Source organism: Somniosus microcephalus, chromosome 10 (assembly GCF_052327205.1).
Source record: "Somniosus microcephalus isolate GS21.2 chromosome 10, FLI_Smic_1.0, whole genome shotgun sequence".
Lineage (NCBI taxonomy): Eukaryota > Metazoa > Chordata > Chondrichthyes > Squaliformes > Somniosidae > Somniosus > Somniosus microcephalus.
In genome coordinates this window covers 10,540,804-10,564,413 of record NC_140996.1, presented here as the reverse complement: position 1 = coordinate 10,564,413, position 23,610 = coordinate 10,540,804, and the positions used below count along the sequence as shown (strand labels likewise).

The window sequence follows — 23,610 nt, the reverse complement described above, 5'->3', positions numbered from 1 at the left end:
TCTAGGGGGATTATAGGGCTGGAGGAGATTACAGAGATAAGGAGGGGTGAGGGCATGGAGGGCTTTGAAAACAAGGATGAGAATTTTAAAATCGAGGCATAGGTCAGTGAGCACAGGGGAAATGGGTGAGGGGGGTTTGGTGCGAATTAGGGCACAGGCGGCAGAGTTTTGGATAACCTCAAGTTTATGGAGGGTAGAACTAGGGAGGCTGGTCAGGAGTGCGTTGGAACAGTCAAGTCTAGAGGTGATAAAGGCATGGATAAGGGTTTCAGCAGCAGATGAGCTGAGGTAAAGGCGATATTACGATGGTGGAAATGGGCAGTCTTAGCGGCAGAACGCATAGTAGGAAGCACAAGAAACGTACAAAATTCTTAAAGGGTAGATCTTGGGAGGTTGTTTCCCCTGGCTGGAGAGTCCAGAATTAGGGGGCATAGTCTCAGGAGAAGGGCTCGGCCATTTAAGACCGAGATGAGGAGGAATTTCTTCACTCAGAGGGTTGTGAATCTTTGGAATTCTCTGCCCCAGAGGGCTGTGGAGGCTCAGTCGATGAGTATATTCATGACAGAGATCGATAGATTTTTGGACATTAAGGGAATCAAGGGATATGGGAATAGGGCGGCAAAGTGGAGTTGAGGTGGAAGATTAGCCACGATCGCATTGAATGGCGGAGCAGGCTCGAGGGTCTACTCCTGCTCCTATTTCTTATGTTCTTATCTCAAGGCGAGCGCCATGAGTTGGATTTCACCTCACCCTTCATTCGGAACAGGAGGAGGCCATTTAACCCCTCGAGCCTGTTCCGCCATTCAATGAGATCACGGCTGATCTGTCACCTAACTCCTCTACCCACCTTTGCCCCAGATCCCTTAATACCTTTGATTAACAGGAATCCAACAATCTCATTTAAAATTAACAATTGATCTAGCACCAATTACCATTTGCGGAAGAGAGTTCCAAACTTCTACCACCCTTTGTGTGTAGAAGTGTTTCCTAACTTCACTCCTGAAAGGTCTGGCTCTAATTTTTAGACTATGCCCCTCGACCTAGAATCCCCAACTAGCAGAAATAGTTTCTCTCTATCTACCCTATCTGTTCCCCTTAATATCTTGAAAACTTCGATCGAATCACCCCTTAACCGTCTAAATTCCAGGGAATACAACCCTATATTTATGTAATCTCTCCTTGTAATTTAACCCTTGGAGTCCGGGTATCATTCTGGTAAACCTACGCTGCACTCCCTCCAAGGCCAATATATCCTTCCTAAGGTGTGGTGCCCAGAACTGCTCCCAGTGCTCCAGGTGTGGTCTAACCAGGGTTTTGTACAGCTGCAGCATAACTTCTACCCCCTTGTATTCTAGTCCTCGAGATATAAAGGCCAGCATTCCATTAGCCTTCAGGGCGTATTATTGTCGCGCTGCAAATTGCTGGACGTGCGAGCTGATAACGGTGCAGCAAGGTCAACAGGGCATGTGACTTTAGTGAACGACTGGTCTATCTCCTTAACCAGTGAATTTTAAGGATTGAGAAAGAATGAACGACGGAGAAGGAAATGGGGTGAATTAGAGTCAAGTCAGGTACAGAAAGAGAAACAGAGAGGGAAAGAAAGACTGGATTAAGAGAGAGCAAAAAAGCAGAAAGGAAAAGTAAGAAAAAAAGTTAAATTTTAAAAACCCCTCGGAACAATTTCCCATCTGCAGGAGTGAGACTCCAAAGTTTCAATGGTTCCCTCTCTTGGCTGGTGGGCGAGGTTGAGTTTCATGTCAGTAACAGGGTCCTTCCGACATGAATTACCAGCCCTAAATGACTGTGACAAGATTAATTCGTATTAACGGCGCAAATCCAGCAATTCAATGAGACAGAATGGGGAGGCTCACGGCCAGATGGTCATCTCTTGCGAGGCTAATGGCAAAATGCCCAGCAACTGGTGGCGATTCGGAACTCACGGCATATCTCTTCCTCGCCACAAATTGCTGAGTTGTTTTTTTTTTTTTTAAATAAACGCACTGGTAATGGCGAACACGCCATTATTTTTCCAGCAATTTCTGGGCCGTTTACTATACTGCAGGCAACTGCTTTAAAATCTCAGAGTTTGGGAGGTCAGGGTCCATTATAAAAGATGTAATAGCAGAGCACTTGGAAAACAGCGACAGGATCGAACAGTCAACAAGGATTTACAAAAGGTAAATCGTGCTCAATTAATCTACTGGAATTTTATTGAGGATGTAACTCGTAAAATAGATAAGGGAGAACCAGTGGATGTGGTGTATTTGGACTTTCAAAAGGCTTTCGATAAGGTCCCGCATAAGGTATTAGTGTGTAAAGTTAAGGCACATGGGATTGGGGGCAAGGTACTGACTTGGATAGAAAACTGGTTGGCAGACAGGAAGCAAAGAGTTGAAATAAACGGGTCTTTTTCCGAGTGGCAGGCAGTGACTAGTGGGGTACTGCAAGGGTCAGTCCTTGGACCCCAGCTATTCACAATATATATTAATGATCTAGACAAGGGAACTAGATGTAATATCTCCAAGTTTGCAGACGGCACAAAGCTGGGTGGGAGGGTAAGCTGTGAGGAGGATGCCGAGAAACTCCAGGATGATTTGGACAGGTTGGGTGATTGGGCAGAAGCATGGCAGATGCAATATAACGTGGATAAATGCGAGGTTATCCACTTTGTTGTCAAAAACAGGAAGGCAGATCATTATCTGAATGGCAATAGATTGGGAGAAGGGGAAGTGCAACGAGACCTGGGTGTTCTTGTGCACCAGTCGCTGAAGGTAAGCATGCAGGTGCAGCAGGCAGTTAAGGTGGCAAATGGTATGTTGGCCTTCGTAGCGAGGGGGTTTGAGTACAGGAACAAGGATGTCTTGCTGCAGTTGTACAGGGCCTTGGTGAGACCACATCTTGAGTAGTGTGCGCAGTTTTGGTCGCCTTATCTGAGGAAGGATGTTCTTGCCATGGAGGGAGTTCAGTGAAGATTCACCAGGCTGATACCTGGGATGGCAGGAATGACGTATGAGGAGAGATTGGGTCAATTGGGCTTATACTCGCTGGAGTTTAGAAGAATGAGAGGGGATCTCATTGAAACTTAGAAAATTCTGACAGAACTGAACAGACTGGATGCAGGAAGGATGTTCCCGATGGCCGGGGAGTCCAGAACCAGGGGTCACAGTCTAAGGATAAGGGGTAAGCCATTTAGGACAGAAATGAGGAGGAATTTCTTCACCCAGAGAGTGGTGAACCTGTGGAATTCACTACCACAGAAGGCAGTAGGGGCCAAGTCATTAAATATATTCAAGGAGTTGGATATATTTCTTAAGGCTAAAGGGATCAAGGGATATGGGGAGAAAGCAGGGACAGGGTACTGAATTTGGATGATCAGCCATGATCGCATTGAATGGCGGAACAGGCTCGAGGGGCCGAATGGCCGACTCCTGCTCCTATCTTCTATGTTTTCTAACATGCTCTTTGAGGTATCCAAACGAAATTCCCGTCAGACCGCAGGCACCGCCTGGCTTCCCAAAACTGCGATAGGGATGGTCACGGCCGGGGCTCAGTGGGCAGCCCTCTCGCCCGAGTCAGAAGGTTGTGGGTTCAAGCCCCACTCCAGAGATTAAACACAAAAATCCAGGCCGACATTCCCAGTGCAGTGCGGAGGGAGCGCTGCACTGCCGGAGGTGCCGTCTTTCGAATGAGATGTTAAACTGAAGCCCTGTCTGCCCTCGCAGGTGGACGTAAAAGATCGCACGGGCATTATTTTGGAGAGATTCTCCCCGGTGTCCCAGCCAATATTTGCCACTCAACCAACATTAGAAATGGATGATCTGTTTGTGGGAGCTTGCTGCGGGCAAGTTTCCTACATTACAACAGTGACTACACTTCAAAAGTACTTCATTGGCTGTAAAGCGCTTTGGGACGTCTTGAGGTCGTGAACGGCGCTGTAGAAATACTGGTCTTTTTCTTGATATCGGTTTCATCTGGAAAACCCAGGTGCTTTGGTTTTCTGGGGTGGCTCAGCTGAGACTATGTCATAAGCCCTGGCCTGTGATATTTTATTTACTTCCTCACCTCCCCCCAAATCCGCCAAGTCACAAACAACATGATAAAATAATGTAATTAGGCAATGCGCTTTTCAAATGCATTCCTTGCTGAAATGTAAGTGCAAATGTTAATTAAATAGTAAATTTGGCAAGGTGTAAGGTCCAAACTATGGCCCAAATCCAACTCATTTGCTGACTGTATCCAGTCCATCGTCTGTCTGATCCCTCGCTTAGGTAAACACAAGGGATTTGCTGATTTGCAGTAATTTTATTGAAAAAAAAACCAATCGTAGATAACCCAATCAACTTAGTCAGCGGGAAGTCACTAGACGGACTTGGAGCTCATGCCCAGAACAGCGCCGCCCTTGTGCTTCACTCAGGGCCTGCCACAGGAATCTACAAAAGCAAAACAGTGCGGGGGCTGGATATCTGACCCCGCCGACCGGCCGTGTATCGACAGGGGATGTCCCAAACACCAGCACACGTCTCCTCCACTCCCAGTGGCCCAGGCCCCCCTCTCTCCGCCACATTCCTGGGCCATGGGAGCCTTCTCCTCTGGGCCAGATTTGCCACGCTTCCCGACTGCACTGCTAGTCTGCCGTCACCATTTGCACCTCCGCTGAACCCATCCTTTACTTGTCCCATTACCACCCCCTTTTGCCTTGCACCATCACCCCCCTCCGCCCTATCACAAACCTCTTTCTTTTGTTCTTTCCTCCCCATCTCCTTTTTTTCCCCAGGCTCTGTAACTTGCTTAAAACCTGTTAAACCGCGAACATCTTCCAGTTCTGATGAAAGGTCATCGACCTGAAACCTGAACTCTGTTTCTCTCTCCACAGATGCCGCCTGACCTGCTGAGTGTTTCCAGCATTTTCTGTTTTTATTACAGGAATCTACATTACATTTATCTGAGGAAGGATGTTCTTGCCATGGAAGGAGTGCAGTGAAGATTCACCAGACTCATACTTGGGATGGCAGGAATGACGCATGAGGAGAGATTGCGTCGATTGGGCTTATACTCACTGGAGTTTAGAAGATTGAGGGGGGATCTCATCGAAACCTATAAAATTCGGTCAGGCCTGGACAGACTAGATGCTGGAAGGATGTTCCCGATGGCGGGGGAGTCCAGAACCAGGGGTCATAGTCTAAGGATAAGGGGTAGGACATTTAGGACTGAAATGAGGAGGAATTTCTTCACCCAGAGAGTGGTGAACCTGCGGAATTCTCTGCCACAGAGGGCGGTGGAGGCCAGTTCATTAAATATATTCAAGAAAGCGTTGGATATATTTCTTAAGGCTAAAGGGATCAAGGGGTATGGGGAGAAAGCAGGAACAGGGTACTGAATTTGGATGATCAGCCATGATCTCATTGAATGGCGGAGCAGGCTCGAAGGGCCGAATGGCCTACTCCTGCTCCTATCTTCTATATGTTTCTATTTGGATCTCAACTGAGAAAGAACAGTGCTGTTGGGGGCTTGACACTCACGCAGCGCTGAGGGAATACTGCAGTGTTGGAGGTGCTGTTTTTGAGTGAGATATTAAACTAAGGCCCTGTCTGCCTCTTCAGATGGATGTAGAAGATCCCATGACACCTTTTTTTTTTTTTTTTGTTGAAGAGGAGGAGGAGCAGCGAGTTCTCTGGTGTCCTGACCAAAACTCACTCCTCAACCAACGGCACCAAAACAGGTTAATTGGCCATTCAACTCATTGCTTTTTTGTGGGATCTTGCTATGAGCAAACTACCCACTGTGTTTGCTTCCTAACAGTGAATGCAGTTCAACATTAATTAATTGGCTGTGAAGTGCTTTCAGGCATCTGAGATGATGAAAGGTGCTACATAAATACAAGTCTATTATATAGAATTGTACGGCACAGAAACAGGCCACTTGGCCCAACCTGTCCGTGCCGGTGTTTATGCTTCACACGAGCCTCCTCCCACCTTACTTTATCTCACCCCATCAGCATAACCTTCGATTCCTTTCTCCCTCGTGTTTATCTAGTTTCCCCTTGAATCCATCTCTGCTATTCGCTTCAACCACTCCCTGTGGTAGCGAGTTCCACATTCTCCCCACTCTCTGGGTAATGAGGTTTCTCCTGAATTCCCTGTTGGATTTATTAGTGATTGTCTTATATTTACAGCCCCTAGTTTTAAACTCACTCACCCCACGAGTGGAAACATCCTCTCCAGGTCTACACTATCGAACCAAAACAAATGGTCTCGGTACAAACATCCATTTGGAAGACTGGTCATCAACTTACTTATTTGTATAAAGCCTTTAAAAGCAAAATAAATAAATCCCCAAGTCACTTGAGAAATGGAAATAGATAGGAACCCATGGAGCAAAATGATGAGTTTTGAGGTTTTTAGAAGGCGGGAAGAGAGGCAGAGTGGTTTTGGAAGGGGGTGAGTGGAGATCTCCACAGAGTGGAGCGAACGGCTCTACCAATGGTCAATGAAGGGTGGTGGGGGGCACAGAGATGCAGCACAGGATACAAGCAACTGTATTTTGGATAAATTGGGAGTTGATAGTGGGTGGAGGATGGGAGGCCAGCAAGGAGAATGCTAGAGTAATCAAGCCAAGGCGACAAGAGCATGGACAAGGGTTTCTGCAGCACAGGGGCAAAGTTGGGGAGGTGGAGATGAGCAGCCTTGGTGATGGATCAGATGTGGCGTTTCACGCTCTGCTCGGGCTCGAACAGGACGCCAAGGTTTGGTTCGGGCCTGAGCGAGTGGGAGGGGGAATGCTGTCAGTGACCGTCAGCCCCTCTAATAGATACATAGATAGATTTTGAGAGAGGGAGAGGGATTGAGATAAGAGTTGGAAGGTTGTGGCTCAGTGGGCAGCACACTCGCCTCCGAGTCAGAAGGTTGTGGTCCCACTCCAGGAGCTTGAGCACATAAATCTGGGCTGTCACTCCCAGTGCAGCACTGAGGGAGTGCTGCACTGTCAGAGGTGCCGTCTTTCGGATGAGAAGTTAAACCGAGGTCCCGTCTGCTCTCTCAGGTGGACATAAAAGATCCCGTGGCACTATTTCAAAGAAGAGCAGGGGAGTTCGCCCCGGTGTCCTGGCCAATATTTATCCTTCAATTAACATCACAAAAACAGATTACCTGGTCATTATCACATTGCTGTTTGTGGGAGCTTGCTGTGCGCAAATTGGCTGCCGCGTTTCCCAGGTTACAAGAGTGACTGCACTTCCAAAAGTACTTCATTGGCTGTAAAGCACTTTGAGACGTCCAGTGGTCGTGAAAGGCGCTATATAAATGCAAGTCGAAGTCCAAAAAAAAAGGACTTGAGGTGCATAGTGTAGCACCCAGAACTTGAAATCAGGTGTGTCCAACCTTGTGGATCAGAGAGCTGGATTCTGTGATGTAACTAGCGAGCAGGCAGAGTCTGATTAAGTGTGTTTTTACACTACAACTTATTCATTAACCATAAATTGGTCGCCCTAACTTTGACTACCAAAAGGAGTGTAACAAAGAGCTCGTGTGTCACGCGTAGTACAATCCAAAATCTAACCGACGAATTAAGAGCTTTTTCTTTCCTTTGTCGTGTACCCTCAATCCAGTTGGAAGGGTTTTTTTTTTCTCTGGTAGGAGTTGCTTCATCATTCTTCTAATTCAACTCTTCCCGTCTCCCCCAAAGCAACTGGAATAAAGAGCATGTAATGATCCAATCTCACTTGGCCCATGGACAGCCTGTGAAGTTTGACCAGGCAGTACGTGGGTGCGAAGAAGCAGCTGCAATCCGTACAGTCCACCCTCAAAAGAGAGCGATAGTCTAGCTGGGAATTCAGACTGCTGCCCTTTTCCCAGCTCCCTTACCCCAAATAATTTTAATTCGCAAATCAATCTTGGTAGAATCCTATTAGCGATACCACCATTCACCAGGACAACTAAACACCGATCTCAACAGTGTTTAGGTGAATTAAAACTGCAAAAAATCAAGGCGTGCTCAGTTCATCTCAGAATTCATAATTAAAAACACAACAAATATTTGATACTACTTAATACAATGCTTTACCAAGGTCTCGCCACCGTAGTTTTATTCTATCTGAAAGAAACCATATCCCATCTCCAAAAATATGCAACATGGTGAGCCTCACCTTCAGATAGGATCCATAGTATTTTGTAACATACGGACTATCACACTGACTCAGGACAGTTATTTCCTGCTGAATATCTTCAATTTCATCTTCAGCTTCTTCAAGATCAATATTTTTTATGGCCACAACTTTCTGAGTCCGCTTGTCTATTCCTTTAAAAACTTCACCAAAAGAGCCCTTGCCAATCTTCTCCAGTTTTGTAAATAGTTCTTCTGGATCTGCTTTTAAACTCTAAGGAAAAAAAAAGGGAAAAAAATGTGAGAACTGCAATGTGGTAAACTTCGTAAAGAAAGAACTTGCATTCCTATAGCGCCTTTCACCACCTCAGGATGTTCCAAATCACTTTACAGCCAACGAAGTACTTTATGAAGTGAAGTCGCTGTTGTAATGTAGGAAACGCAGCAGCCAATTTGCGCACAGCAAACTCCCACAAACAGCAATGTGATCATGACCAGATCATCTGTTTTTAGTGATGTTGGTTGAGGGATAAATGTTGGCCCCAGGACACCCGGGAGAACTATAGCAAAATACTGCAGATGCTGGAAATCCGAAATAACAGAAAATGCTGGAAAAACTCAGCAGGCCAGGCAACATCCGCGGAAAGAGAAACAGAGTCAATGTTTCAGGTCGAAGACCCTTTGTCAAGACCCGGGAGAACTTCCCCGCTCTCCTTCAAATAGTGCCCTGGGCTCTTTTACCTGTGAGGTCAGGTGGGGCCTCGCCTTAACGTCTCATCCGAACGACACCTCCGACATTGCAGCACTCCCTCAGCACTGCACTGGGAGTGTCAGCCTTTTGTGCTCGAGTCTCTAGAGTGGGACTTGAACACACGATCTTCTGTCTCAGAGGCGAGAGTGATACCCACTGGGCCATGGCTGATACTATGTCGTAATTGGACATAGAAATACAGGTCTGAAATCAGGCCTATTCTGCCCAACATATCTGTTAATGAAGATAGTAATGTACATCAGCCTCTCTCGCCTTTTATCAATATATAAGCTATTGGCAGAGTTGGGTATTTATTTTTCCAGAATAGGTTAATATTACAAGATAAAAAATTTAAGATCACTTAAATCACTGCAGATTAAGGATAATTGAAAAACAAATTTTGTTTAGACAGAGTGCATACCCGAATAAGGAATTTCATACATGGGAAAATAGGAACAGGAGTAGGCTATTCAGCCCCTCGAGCCTGTTCGCCATTCAATGAGATCATGGCTGATCTGTATCTTGACTCCACCCACCTGCCTCAACACCATATCCTTTTAAACCCTTGTCTAGCAAAAATCTATCAATCTCAGATTTAAAGTTAATAATTGAGCTCGCATCTATTGCTTTTTGGGAGAGTGTGTTCCACAATCTGGCAGGATATGTAATGCATGATCAATATTCTACCAATAGAATTTCGCCCGATAGTGAACGTTAAAATCTACCCTGTTGTCAAATCCTTAAATTTGACCATAAGAACGGGAGACCACCATTCAGCCCCTTGAGCCTGTTCGCCATTCGATGAGATCATGGCTGATCTGCGACCTAACTCCATATACCCGCCTTTGGCCCATACCCCTTAATACCTTTGGTTAACAAAAAGCTATCAATCTCAGGTTTAAAATTAACAATTGATCTAGCATCAATCGCCATTTGGGAAGGGAGTTCCAACCCTGTGTGTGTAGAAACGTTTCCTAACTTCACTCCTGAAAGGCCTGGCTCCAATTTTTAGACTCTAGCCCCTAGTCCTAGAATCCCCAACCAGCGGAAATAGTTCCTCTCTATCTACCCCTTAATATCTTGAAAACTTCGATCAAATCACCCCTTAACCTTCTAAATTCTAGTGAATACAACTCTAATTTGTGTAATCTCGCCTCGTAACTTAACCCTTGAAGTCCGGGTATCATTCTGGTAAACCTACGCTGCACTCCTTCCAAGGCCAATATATCCTTCCTAAGGTGTGGTGCCTAGAACTGCTCACAGTGCTCCAGGTGTGGTCTAACCAGGGCTTTGTATAGCTATAGATACTATAAATAATTTTAGAATGCCATACAAGGATAGCATTTACTCTTGAAGACAAAGAACCATACTTCTTGTATTCACAAAACATACAAAAGGAAAGAAGCCTGTACTATGAGCACATTCCCTAACACAAGGACAAGAATCTTCTCGTATACTTTGCCGGCGGTTATAAGCCCGACTCTTAAAATGGACTGTATTCAGAATGTGGAATCTGGTTTAAGGTGATTGGCACAAGAACCAAAGGCGACACGAGGAAAAACCTTTTTTACGCAGCGAGTGGTTAGGATCTGGAATGCACTGCCCGAGAGGGTGGTGGAGGAAGACGGCTTTCAAAAAGGAATCGGAGAAGTACCCGAAGGAAAGAAATTCACAGGGCTACATGGAAAGGGTGGGGGAGTGGGACTAGCTGAAGTGCTCGTGCAGAGAGCCGGCACGGGCCGAATGGCCGCCTTCTGTGCTGTAACCATTCTATGATTCTATGGTTATTAGTATATCTTTGTAATGGAATAGCTAAATGAAATGAATGCTAATAATGCTGCAAGGCTATACAGTCAGAGTTCAGAAGGAGGTGGGTATTTCAGGTAATGCGCCAGTAGTCCTGATCAATACATTTTCGTTCCAGAACAGCTATCTCTTCCCCTCTACGCGCCCCTGGCCAGCCTCCCACTTTCCAAAATCCGTAAACTTGCGCTCACCCAAAACTCTACTGCCCAGGTTCTAACTCGCACCAAGTTCCGTTCATCCGTCACCCCTGTGCTCGCTGACCTACATTGGCTCCCGGGCTGGCAACGCCCCGATTTAAAAATTCTCATCCTCGAGTTCAAATCCCTCCATGGCCTCGCCTCTCCCCATCTCTATAACCTCCTCCAGCCCCACAGCCATCCGAGAGCGCTGCGCTGCTCCAATTCTGGCCTTTTGCACATCCCCGAATTTCATCACTCCACCATTGGCGGCCGTGCCTTCAGCTGCCTGGGCCCTAAACACTGGAATTCGCTCCCTGAACCTCTCCACCTCGCCACCTCTCTCTCCTCCTTTAAGACGCTCCATAAAACCTGCCTCTTTGACCAAACTTTTGGTCACCTGTCCTAATATCTCCTCGGTGTCAAATTTTGTTTGATCACGCTCCTGTGAAGCACCGTGGGATGATTTACTACATTAAAGGCACTATATAAATGCAAGTTGTTGTTGTTGTATTTTGCTTTGGTGAGGAGGCAGAATCTCCTGACAACACCCGTCTGCTGAAACTCCAGCTCCTTCCCAGTTGCATAATTCTGTGCCTCACTCGCAGTCACATAATCGACATGCAATAGCGACGCATCTCAATTTTTAAAAAATTATACCATCAATGTTTTTGAATGAGAGAAGGCTTTCACCGTGTGATGCTACGAATGCTATGTAAGACCGACGCACAAAATAGCAGAGTTAATATCAAACTGCACAAATACTGGCCGATCAGCAAGTGCTGACATTGCTTGAAGGGCAGAATTTTAGCAGATGGTTCATTACACTGGAAGCAGTGTTGTCACTCAGACTACAGTAAAGTGGAACAGTGGATGCGGAATTTTCATGTGTTCACCTGAACTGTAAAACACCCGGCAATACAATTATCCATTCTGTCCTTCATCTGGGTTGTATTTTGAGCTATGGTGATTGTGCTGGGACCATATTAAAGCTCGGCTTCAAAGTAGGATTTTTCTAACAACATACTGATACCAATAAAGCCCATGATCCCATACCATGCTAGAGGGGTGGATGTGGCAGAGGACAGCATCAGGCTCAGCTGTGAGTTTTCTCATCATCACCTGTCCTGTGAACACTCTGTGAAGATTCATGGGTGAGTAATGCTCAAATCCCTGTGAAAATATACTCCAGCAAGCTTTCAGAGGGAATGGAGATAGGATGTACAGCACAGAAACAGGCCAATCATACAAACTGCTCCGTGCCGGTGTTTATGCTCCACTCGAGCCTCCTCCCACCCTACTTCATCTCACCCCATTAGCATATCCTTCTCTTCCTGTCTCCCTCATGTGTTTATCGAGCTTCCCCTTAAATGTATCTCTGCTATTCGCCTCAACCACTCCCTGTGGTAGCGAGTTCCACATTCTCGCCGCTCTCCGGGTAAAGAAGTTTCTCCTGAATCCCCTATTGGATTTATTATTGACTATCGTATATTTACCATGCTTAACCTTTACTCAGTCAATGGACTGCAATCTTCTTCCCGCTACACATAGTACTGGCGACATAGGACGGTAGAAGATTCTATTTTTAATCCTTAACATAAGAAAACTACAGGAAACTTTGTTCTATCCGGCACCGACGGGACCGAGCTGCGGCCGTTCCCTCAAAACTGCCGGACACTCCAGAGCTAATGTTGAAACTAACAAACCCTGTTGTTTAGCAACAGCCTCTAAACAGTCGGCAAGCGTCTCTAGCTGAAGCTGTTGCTTAGCTACAGACGTTGCAGAGCTTGACTGTTCAAAAAAAGCAAAGAAAAGAATAAAAAACGGCTCCTGATTTTTGCCCGTGGCTCGAGCTTGCCGGACGGTTCGCCTCCGGATAACACAAAGTTTCCTGCACTAAGCACTTGGTGTGAGTATAAAACAAGGCTTTAATCAACTGTTTCACAACCAGGAGATTCTAGTTACATCACTAGTTCCTGGTTACAGGAACATCCTGGGCAAGCTGGGCCCACGCCCGAGTCTTTATACTTTCCCTGGACGGCGCCACCAGCAGGCCGCCCAGTGTCATCTCATGAGTCAGTTCTAATGGTAAGATTCATGACAATCCTATTTTATGCACCATTGAGTATTATCAGAATTGCTATTGATCAGCTTTGCTTAACAGCAATCTAATCATTATCTTCACTCCTCGTGTTGTGTGTCAGTAGGCACTCTATAGCTGGCAGAATAATCTTAGCGAAGAATTCTATTCGCATCATAAACTCAAAGATGTCCAAACATTTTGGGTTTTGTATGCGGATAGCAATTTGGTGTAAATCGTAGACGTTTACGGCACAGAAGGAGGCCATTCGGCCCGTCGTGTCTGCGCCGATCAAAAAAGAGCTTCCCAGCCTAATCCCACTTTCCAGCTCTCGGTCCGTAGCCTTGCAGGTTACAGCACTTCAAGAGCATATCCAAGTACTTTTTAAATGCGAGGAGGGTTTCAGGCAGTGAGTTCCAGACCCCCACCGCCCTCTGGATGAAAAAAGTTCTCAACTCCCCTTTAATCCTTCTACCAATTACTTTAAATCTATGCCCCATCTGCACGGCAAAAAGCAATGCAGCAATTGGTGATTACGCGCTCAAGTAATTTTATATTTATATATATATCTTCTATATATATATAAAGCAGCTCTTCTGTCTGTCTGTCTGTCTGTCCGCCTGGTCTCTATACGTTTGGAAGTTAGAGCGTACTGACGCGTGCGTCGCCTCAAAAGAAAGCTTGCGATTCCGGACCGGTCATAGGCGTATTTACGTTTCGGCCGGACAAAAATCCCGCCCGCGGTATCCCAAAAACGTTCAGCGTTCCGCTCATTAGCATCTCATTAGCGACCGTGTGACGTCGAGGTCTTCCTACAGTTGAGTGTCGAGTGACTCGACGATTGACCAATCCTACGCTTCGGTGACCTGACCGGTCGACCATGTGTGGGTGGGCCTTATCCTTCTGAACCGAGGTGAGTGGCCGCCATCTTGATTTTCCACGATTTTTTCCCCCCACACTTTCTGTGTGTTAGGGAACTAAGATAAATATTTCAATTATGTGTTAGGCAATTAATTAACAATTTATTTGAGTTTTATATTGTGTTTACCAACCCCCCCCCCCTCCTCCTCCTCACCCTCGCGCAGGGGGGGACTCGGGGCCTGAAGCTGAAAAAATTTCTCTCTCTCTCTCTTTCTTCCCTCTCTCTCTCTCTCCTTCTCCTCTTCCCTCTCTCTCCTTCTCCTCTTCCCTCTCTCCTCTTCCCTCTCTGTCTCTCTCTACTTCCCCCTCTCAGGTGTCGCGGGCGGAGCGCGGGCGCGCCGCCCGAAGTTTCCCGCTCGCTAACGGCCTTGCCGGCTCCCGCGGGCCGCCCGCACTGACCGCGCATGCGCCGCCCGCCCGCCCGCACGCAGCGGCCGTCCATCAGCCGCGCGATACGCGGGGGACCTCAGCAACGGCACCGGACCACAAGCGCTAGGCAGGGGGAGGGGCCGGAGAGAGGGACAGAGGGGAGTGGGGGAGACAGGGGAGGGGAGAGAAGGGAGGGAGAGAGGGGAGGGGAGGGAGAGAGGGGAGGGGAGGGAGAGAGGGGAGGGAGGGATAGGACAGGGAGAGGACATGACAGGGAGAGGGGGGACACACAGGGGCAGGGAGACCAAACGCCCCAAAATTGCCCTCGCAACGCGGGGCTCGCTAGGCAGGGGGAGGGGCCGGAGAGAGGGGAGTGGGGAGAGAGGGAGACAGGGGAGGGAGAGAGGGGAGGGGAGGGAGGGAGAGAGGGGAGGGGAGGGAGGGAGAGAGGGGAGGGGAGGGAGGGGAGGGGAGGGGAGGGAGAGAGGGGAGGGGAGGGGAGGGGAGGGAGAGAGGGGAGGGGAGGGGAGGGAGAGAGGGGAGGGGAGGGGAGGGGAGGGAGAGAGGGGAGGGAGAGATGGGAGGGAGGGATAGGACAGGGAGAGGACATGACATGGAGAGGGGGGACACACAGGGGCAGGGAGACCAAACGCCCCAAAATTGCCCTCGCAACGCGGGGCTCCCCAGCTAGTATTATATATATATATATATATATATATATATATATATATATAGGTACACACTCGCACACTGCACCAGACTATAAATGCATCACTTTCTGTTCATTGCGATGATATTTGCGAACTTCACAACATAACGACCAGTTGCTGTCTGGAGCTCACTGCTCTTGTATCTGCAACAGGGAGGGTTTGTTCAGTAGTCAATTGCTGAGAAAGTGCTGGCACCGTTACTGAGGTGCTCTCCATGGTAACCACGGATACGAAGATGTTACGCGCAATGTGTATAAATCAAGTAGGCGTCAAGCTGAAATGTTTTAAAAATAACTTTCGCTGTCTGCTCTGGCAAGGGACTGCACTTCAAGGGGACACAGCTCTAATCTGTAAACGGTCTGTCTACTTTTTGAAGTTTCACCGTAATTTAGTGTTGAGGCTGTCGCACTGTTCTGCAAAAGCTCTAAAGGATGTAATTGTTTGCTGAGCGAATACCTAGACTGGAAAATGCGCCACTGTGTTCCATATTTAAAATGCAAGTGGTTAAATGTTGAACTGGAGAGGATATCCAATATTCAAAGGATCTACTCTTCCAGTCCAGCTGCAAAGCTGGTCTACTCGAATTGCAATACACTATTTAATCTTAAAGCTACAATCACAACTAAAATATTGCAACATGAACCCTCTTTCCAACAGCTAATGAATCTTCCACCAGACAACATTTACAAGGGACACTCACCGTAAACTTCAGGTGATCCAAAACCCGGCTGCCCGTGTTCTAACTCGCACCAAGTCCCGTTCACCCATCTCCCCTGTGCTCGCTGACCTACACTGGCTCCCAGTTAGGCAACGCCGCGACTTCAAAATTCTCATCCTTGTTTTCAAATCCCTCCATGGCCTCGCCCCTCCCTATCTCTGTAATCTCCTCCAGCCCCACGACTGCCCCCACCCGAGACCTCTGCGCTCCGCCTATTCTGGCCTTGTGAACATCCCCGATTTTAATCGCTCCACAATTGGCAGGCGTGCCTTCAGCTGCCTGGGCCCTAAGCTCAGGAACTCCCTCCTTAAACCTCTCTTTCCTCCTTTAAGACATTCCTTAGCACCTACCTCTTCAACCAAGCTTTTGGTCATCTGCCCTAATACCTCGGTGTCAAAAATCTTTTGCTAACAATGTGCAGTGCCTTGTGATGTTTTACTAAGTTAAAGGCGCTGTGTAAATACAAGTTCTTGTTGCTGACACATGCAGGATTAGTCAGACTAAAAAGAAAGCCTGAAACTGGAACAACTGATTTTCTTTTGGGCCCCTCCACCCAAGTGTTTGTATGTAAACGCCGATTTTAGTTCTGGTGTGACTACCAGTGGTCCACATAACATCTTGCATGATGACGTGAAAAGTCTATGAATTTTATCATCTAAGGATGTCAAGGCCATGGAGAGGGTGCAGAGGAGATTTACTAGAATGGTAACCAGGGATGAGGGACTTCAGTGATGTGGAGAGACTGGAGAAGCTGGGATTGTTCTCCTTAGAGCAGAGAAGGTTAAGGTGAAATTTGACAAAGGTGTTCAAAATCCTGAAGGGTTCGGATAGTGTAGATAGAGAGAAACTGTTTCCAGTGGCAGGAGGGTCGGTAACCAGAGGACACAGATTTAAGATAATTGGCAAAAGAACCAGAGGGGAGATGAGATTTTTGTTTTTTACGCAGCGAGTTGTTGCGATCTGGAATGCGCTGCCTGAAAGGGTGGTGGACGCAGATTCAACAGTAGCTTTCAAAGGGGAATTAGATCAATACTTGAAGGGGAGCAATTTGCCAGGCTCTGGGGAAAGAGCGGGGGAGTGGGACTAATTGGAGAGCTCTTTCAAAGAACCGGCACAGGCACGACGGGCCAAATGGCCTCCTCCTGTGCTGTATCATTCTACGATTTACTCTTGCCGCCATTGGAATGTTCCTCTCGAAGTAGGAAATGAAATCATTTCCAGAAGGGGCGCTGTTATTATAAATAGGAGGATATCGAGTTTGATATTACCAGTGGCCATATAAAAACAGCGGAATCCTTGAAGCTGCATAACTAGCTTCTCAAAGAAATGTCATGCGAGACACCATTGGTGTCAAGCCAACTTACAAATCTCGAGGTTAAAACTCTGCCTCTCTGTCCATTCAGCAAGGCTCTGATGCTGAAAATTCAACTTGCAATCTCTGCTGGGACTCCTGCTTTCAGTCCCTCAATTCCACCATCAGCTCCATCTCCAATCCCTTCACACCGACAGTCTAGTTTCAGTTGCCACCATTTTGTCGGCTTGTAGCAATAAAGCGAAGAATGCCAGATTCATTAAATACTTCTTATTAAGTGCTATTAAATACAAAGCAAGCAGCAACTTAATTTGTACTTTTAAAATCTTCTGTCTTTTGTTGTTTATAGGAACAGGAGGAGGCCATTCAGCCCCTCGAGCCTGTTCCGCCATTCAATGAGATCGTGGCTGATCTGCGACCTAACTCCATGTACCCGCCTTTGGCGCATATCCCTCAATACCTTTGGTCAACAGAAAGCTATCAATCTCAGATTTAAAATTAACAATTGATCGAGCATCAGTTGCTGTTTGCGGAAGAGAGTTCCAAACTTCCACCACCCTTTGTGTGTAGAAGTGTTTCCTAATTTCACTCCTGAAAGGTCTGGCTCTAATTTTTAGACTATGCCCCTGCAGTCCTAGAGACCCCAACCAGCAGAAATAGTTTCTCTATCTACCCCATCTGTTCCCCTTAATATCTTGAAAACTTCCATCAAATCACCAGTTGACCTTCTAAATTCCAGGGGATACAACCCTTTGGACTTTCCAGCTAACTGCTCTTAGCATGCCAAGTATTAATAACTGAATCACTGGGGAACAGCTTATAGTTAAAGGCGTTTTATAAACTGGCTAAAAAAAAGGAAGATGTTTGGAATTCCACGCTTGAATTCATCTGCAGCCAAGGGTATAATTAACAATCGGAGAGGAAGATTCAATACCTCGCCGTCAAAACATTAATGTCCTTTGGCCGCATAAAGTCAAAGTTTATAGAGTGCAGTAATATCGCCACCAGGTCACATGAATCTACGCTGGCGTGGTGCCAGGTTAAAGACGCTATATAAATGCAAGTCGTTGTTCTTGTTGTTGAATAAGCAAGCTGTCTGTCAACCTAATTTTGAATCTGCAGTTTTTCCCAAACTGGATTTTTGCAGGTATGTCAGAGAGGGCTGGAAACCAACCAGTGCCGCCCAATACATCTGCACGACGAGTCCCTGCTCTGCAGCTTCGCTACCGCACCATACAAACACCATTTACCAAACTGTTCGGGAAATGCTGCTTGTAAAAGTAAATAATCTGCAGCTTAGCTATTATTTCCAATGGAGCACTTCATCAATTAACTTAGCACAGAAACTGACAGAACAGCGTGCAAGGGAAATTACAAACAGCAATCTGCGCGCTTCCGCCAGTTCCAAGAGTTTGCCAAATGGCACATCATCTAAGTCGCATCACTTCAAACTGAGTATTTTGAGATGTCAAGCACAGTGTCACAGTACGGGAAACTGAAACCGCTCTGTGAATAACAGCCACAAGATGGAGACAAAAATGCTCCTTTTCACACACTTTGTTTGTAGGCCCAGAATTTGCGGTGGGTAATAACAGCTGTTGTTACCCCTTTGAAACTGACCGCAACTTCAGGATGCAGCGCATGCGCATCTAAACATGGAATTCCTGAAGTTGCGGGTCAGTCATTCACTGATCCGCTGCACTGTGCCCCCCCACCCCCGGCAATCAGACAAACTGACAAAAACTTGGGCTTTTCTGCGGTAATATCACTGTTAAATACCCCATTAAAAGTTAGACACTTTTAGATTTAGGGGCTTTAACAGTGTATTGACTGCTAAGCAAACATTATGGCCCTGAAACACTCATTTTAATTTTGTGGAATGCCAATTTTAATTTTTATTGAAATGGATAAATTTAAGAAACTTTGAAAAGTTGTTTTTTTTTTAAAGTTTGTTCATCTTTATTTCAGGTTTGCCTTTTCCCCGTTGAGAGCCCCAATCTTTGTTTTGCTCTCTCTAACATTTTTTAAAAGTTAGACTTTTAAGAGCTTACCCACTTCCTGGTTCGCTGTCTGTAAGAACTCTGCGTTTTGATTGGCTGTTTAGACAGCTTGTTGATGTCGCAGCAGTTCGCGCTATGGGGCTCCCATTATACTTCATTGATTTGAATTACACGTTGGAAAACTCAAAATTCTCGAGACAGAGATGGGGAGATCTTTGTGCGAAGTTTACTTCGGGGCGAGTGGCAAACGCTTTCTCTTCGCCACTGACCGCAAATTCCGGGCCAATTTTTAGGCTTGCCGTACAACCCTCCGAGATCTCTGGCCTCTTGCACATCACCGATTTACTTCGCCCCTCCATCGCCGGCAGTGCCTTCAGCTATCTGGGCCCTACGCTCTGGAATTCACTCCCTGCACCTCTCCGCCTCTCTCTCCTCCTTTAAGACGCACCTTAAAACCTGTCATCATATGTAGCTCGGTGTCAAATTTTGTTTGATAACACTCCTGAGAAGCACCTTGGGACGTTTTACTATGTTAATGGTGCTATATAAATGCAAGTTGATTTCCTTGTTTTTAAAAGGTTAGAATCAAAGGAGCTTCTTCACTTCCTGGTTCTCGGTCTATGTGAATTCTGCATTGTGATTGGCTGCTTAGACAGCTTGTTGACATCACAGCAGCTTGCGTTAGGGATTCCCCATTAATTTCCGCTGATTTCAACTGCACGTCAGAAAAGTCGAACTTCTCACCAGAGACTGAGAGATCTTTGTGGGAAGCTTACTTCAGGGCTGGCAGCAAACGCCTTTGCTCCACCACTGACCACAAATTACCGGCCATAGAACTTGCAACACTGGATAGCTACTTATGTAGTGAGAATACAGCATTCCTCAGTGGCATATAACTCACGTGTAGCTACCATCATAGAACCACACAGCACAGGAGGCGGCCATTCGGCCCATCGTGCCAGCTCTTTGAAGAACTATCTAATTAGCCCCACTCCCCCATCTCTTTCCCCAGAGCCCTGCAAAGTTTTCCTTTTCAATTATTTATCCAATTCCCTTTTGAAAGTTACTATTGAATCTGCTTCCACCGCCCTTTCAGGCGGCGCGTTCCAGATCACAACAACTCGCTGCGTAAAAAATATTAATCTCCCCTCTGGTTCTTTTGCCAATTACCTTAAATCTGTCTCCTCTGGTTACCAACCAGAAAGTGGGAGGTCGACCAGCAGAGCGTCAGAATAGTCAAGTAACAAAGTCAGGGATGATATAGATAGACACACAAGAATGAGGGTGTGTGTGTCTAAATTTAGGTTTCCTGCAGACCTGAATGAAATATCTGAAATATAACATTCCACACAAAAGATTACTGATCAAGATAAGAAATCACAGGATTGGGGGTAATATACTGGCATGGGTGGAAGATTGGCTATCTAACAGAAAACAAAGAGTTGGGATAAATGGTTCATTCTCGGGCTGGCAATCAGTAACTAGTGGTGTTCCGCAGGGGTCAGTGCTGGGACCCCAACTCTTTACAATCTATATTAACGATTTGGAGGAAGGGACCGAGTGCAACATATCCAAGTTTGCCGACGATACAAAGATGGGAGGGAAAGCAGTGAGTGAGGACATAAAAAACCTGCAAAAAGACAGACAGGCTAAGTGAGTGGGCAGAAATTTGGCAGATGGAATATAATGTTGGAAAGTGTGAGGTTATGCACTTTGGCAGAAAAAATCAAAGAGCAAGTTATTATCTAAATGGAGAGAAACTGCAAAGTGCTACAGTACAAAGGGATCTGGGGTTCCTGGTGCATGAAACGCAAAAAGTTAGTATTCAGGTACAGCAGGTGATCAGGAAGGTCAATGGAATCTTGGCTTTTATTGCAAGGGGGATGGAGTATAAAAACAGGGAAGTCTTGCTGCAGTTATACAGGGTATTGGTGAGGCCACACCTGGAATACTGCGTGCAGTTTTGGTTTCCATATTTAAGAAAAGATATACTTGCTCTCGAGGTGGTTCAGAGAAGGTTCACTCGGTTGATTCTGGAGATGAGGGGGTTGACGTATGAGGGAAGGTTGAGTAGGTTGGGCCTCTACTCATTGGAGTTCAGAAGAATGAGAGGCGATCTTATCGAAACATATAAGACTGTGAGGGGACTTGATCGGGTGGGTGCAGTGAGGATGTTTCCACTGATGGGTGAGACTAGAACTAGGGGACATAATCTTAGAATAAGGGGCTGCCCTTTCAAAACTGAGATGAGGAGAAACTTCTTCACTCAGAGGGTAGTAAATCTATGGAATTTGCTGCCCCAGAGAGCTGTGGAAGCTGCAACATTAAATAAATTTAAAACGGAGATAGACAGTTTCCTAGCAGATAAGGGAATTAGGGGTTACGGGGAGAGGGAAGGGAAGTGGACGGGAGTCTAGGTTCGGATCAGCCATGATCCTATTGAATGGCGGAGCAGGCCCGAGGGGCCGTATGGCCTACTCCAGCTCCTACTTCTTATGTTTCCATATTTTAACTCTTTGCTTATAATGTAAAAGAATCACATACTTGCCAATTTAATTAAGGATTGGACAGTTTAAGGAGTGCGATTAAATCTAACAATCTAGCACTGACGGTGTTTTAAAATTCTCATCTCTCCATGGCCTCGCCCCTCTTTCCTTTAAAAGGCTCCTTAAAACCTACCTCTCACCTGCCGTAATATCTCCTTATGTGGCTCAGTTTCAAATTCTGTTTGATAACTCTTCTGTGAAGCACGTGGGACGTTTTACTATGTTAAAGGCGCTATATAAAAAGTTGTTGTTTGTTTTAACCCCAAATAAAACCCCTCCAAAAGCCAGCGCTCAGGTATTTTCCGGTCCAGCACCGTGTTCCTGGACCCACAGGGCAACAGCTTCCAAGACTGTGTCCCCTGCCCAGGAGAAATTAGCTGCAACTGAAGACCACCAGATCATCGGGTCCCGGCTACAAACACGAAGACCTGGTCACCAGCCCAGGATGCTGCCCCTCTCCCCAGTGTTGCCACCCCACACCATCTCTCACCTGTATCCCGGGCAGAGCGGCCTGCACCGGAGAGTGAGCCATGGCACCACCACCGCCGGTTATTCCTCCTCTGCTCACGAGTGAGTGAAGCGGCTCCTGGGGCTGAGAGAGAAGCTGGGGCCTGAGGGACACCAACCCGTCAAAGACCTGGAATCAAGAGCGAAGTGTAGACCTGAATCAACCACGACAGCTCCTCCCCGCTTGGGGGGACACACTGACCGACCAAGCCTGCAACACAAGGAAAGAAGCATCAGTATAACCCGGTCCCAGCACAGCCCACCCTGAGCTGTCACAGCCTGTCCCAGGCCCACCCCCAGTTCCAGTCCAGGGCGGCCCACCCCCAGTTCCAGTCCAGGGCGGCCCCACCCCCAGTTCCAGTCCAGGGCGGCGCCCCCCCCCCCCCCCAAACAGGCACCCACCCCAGCCACCCCCCACAGCCCATTCCCCCAGGCACCCCCCCCAGCCCAGCCCCACAGGCACCCACCCCAGCCCAGCCCCACAGGCACCCACCCCCCAGCCAAGCTCCAGGTCCTCCCCACAGCCAAGCCCCAGGTCCCCAGTCCTAGCCCCCCAGCCCCAGGCACCCCCCACAGCCAAGCTCCAGGCCCCCCCCACAGCCAAGCTCCAGGTCCCCCCCACAGCCAAGCGCCAGGTCCCCCCCACAGCCAAGCGCCAGGTCCCCAGTCCTAGCCCCCCCAGCCCCAGGCCCCCCCCCACAGCCAAGCTCCAGGTCCCCCCCACAGCCAAACTCCAGGTCCCCAGTCCTAGCCCCCCCAGCCCCAGGCGCCCCCCCAGCCCCAGGCACCCCCCACAGCCCATTCCCCCGGCCCCCTCCACAGCCAAGCCCCCCAGCCTCAGTCCCCACCGGGGCCATTGCGTGTTTCCGGGTGGGGTGGGTTGGGGTGGGGCGCGGCCTGTTTCCCCGCGGCCTCTCTCTCGTCCCCTCACCCCCGCCCCGAGCTCCCGCACCGCGCTCCCTGTTGAGCACGAGGTGAAAATTGGGCCGCGCACCTGAAGGCGGAACGAAGGGCCCGGAGTGACCGGGAGCGGAGCGCGGCAGCCGCTCGCCTCACTCGGCCGCCACCATCTTCTCAGCCGGGGGCCGCGCCGCTGCCGCACAGCGAGAGGCGTCCGCCCGCCGGAGAGGGCGCTATAGGCGGAGGGCCGGGGGGGCGGGGCCAGGGGGAGGCGTGGCTTAACCGCAACGTCACCGCGCATGACCGGCCGTACGTCAAGAACCTCCAGCCCGGAGAGGGCGATGTCGGTGGAGGGCGGTGAGGGGCGTGTCCGAGGACCGGGGGGCGTGGCTTAACCGCAACGTCACCTCGCTCCTGTCTTGCCCTGGGAGCGCCGAGCGTTGAGAAGCGCCGGCCGCCAGAGGCCGCTGTGGGCGGAGCCAGGCTGCGGGGGCGGGACTTAATGGTAACGTCAAACGTCACCACGCAGGAGCCTCTTCAAGGGACGTTGAGCCAGTTTCTGACCAACGGTCACCGACCTGAAACGTTAGCTCTGCCTCTCTCTCTCTCCACAGATGCTGCCCTGGCCTGCTGAGCGTTTACAGTATTTTTCTTTCTGTTATTTCTGATTTCTAACATCCGCAGTGTTTTGCTTTTTTTTACACACATTGAGAACCG

At 47.9% G+C, this 23,610-nt stretch overlaps 1 protein-coding gene across 1 annotated transcript in view; it reads right to left on the bottom strand.

The window, feature by feature from the left end:
• Positions 1 to 23,104, bottom strand: part of LOC147111438 (serine/threonine-protein kinase 24) — a 75,071-nt gene extending 51,967 nt beyond the window's left edge. Inside the window, exons 1-3 of the mRNA XM_085998431.1 lie at positions 22,988 to 23,104; positions 21,977 to 22,204; positions 8,141 to 8,371 (exon numbers count right to left, since the gene is read on the bottom strand). Of these exons, the coding sequence (XP_085854557.1) occupies positions 8,141 to 8,371; positions 21,977 to 22,018 (273 nt within the window). The 5' untranslated portion in view covers positions 22,019 to 22,204; positions 22,988 to 23,104. The remainder of the gene's footprint in view (positions 1 to 8,140; positions 8,372 to 21,976; positions 22,205 to 22,987) is intronic.
• Between the last annotated feature and the right edge of the window lie 506 nt (positions 23,105 to 23,610).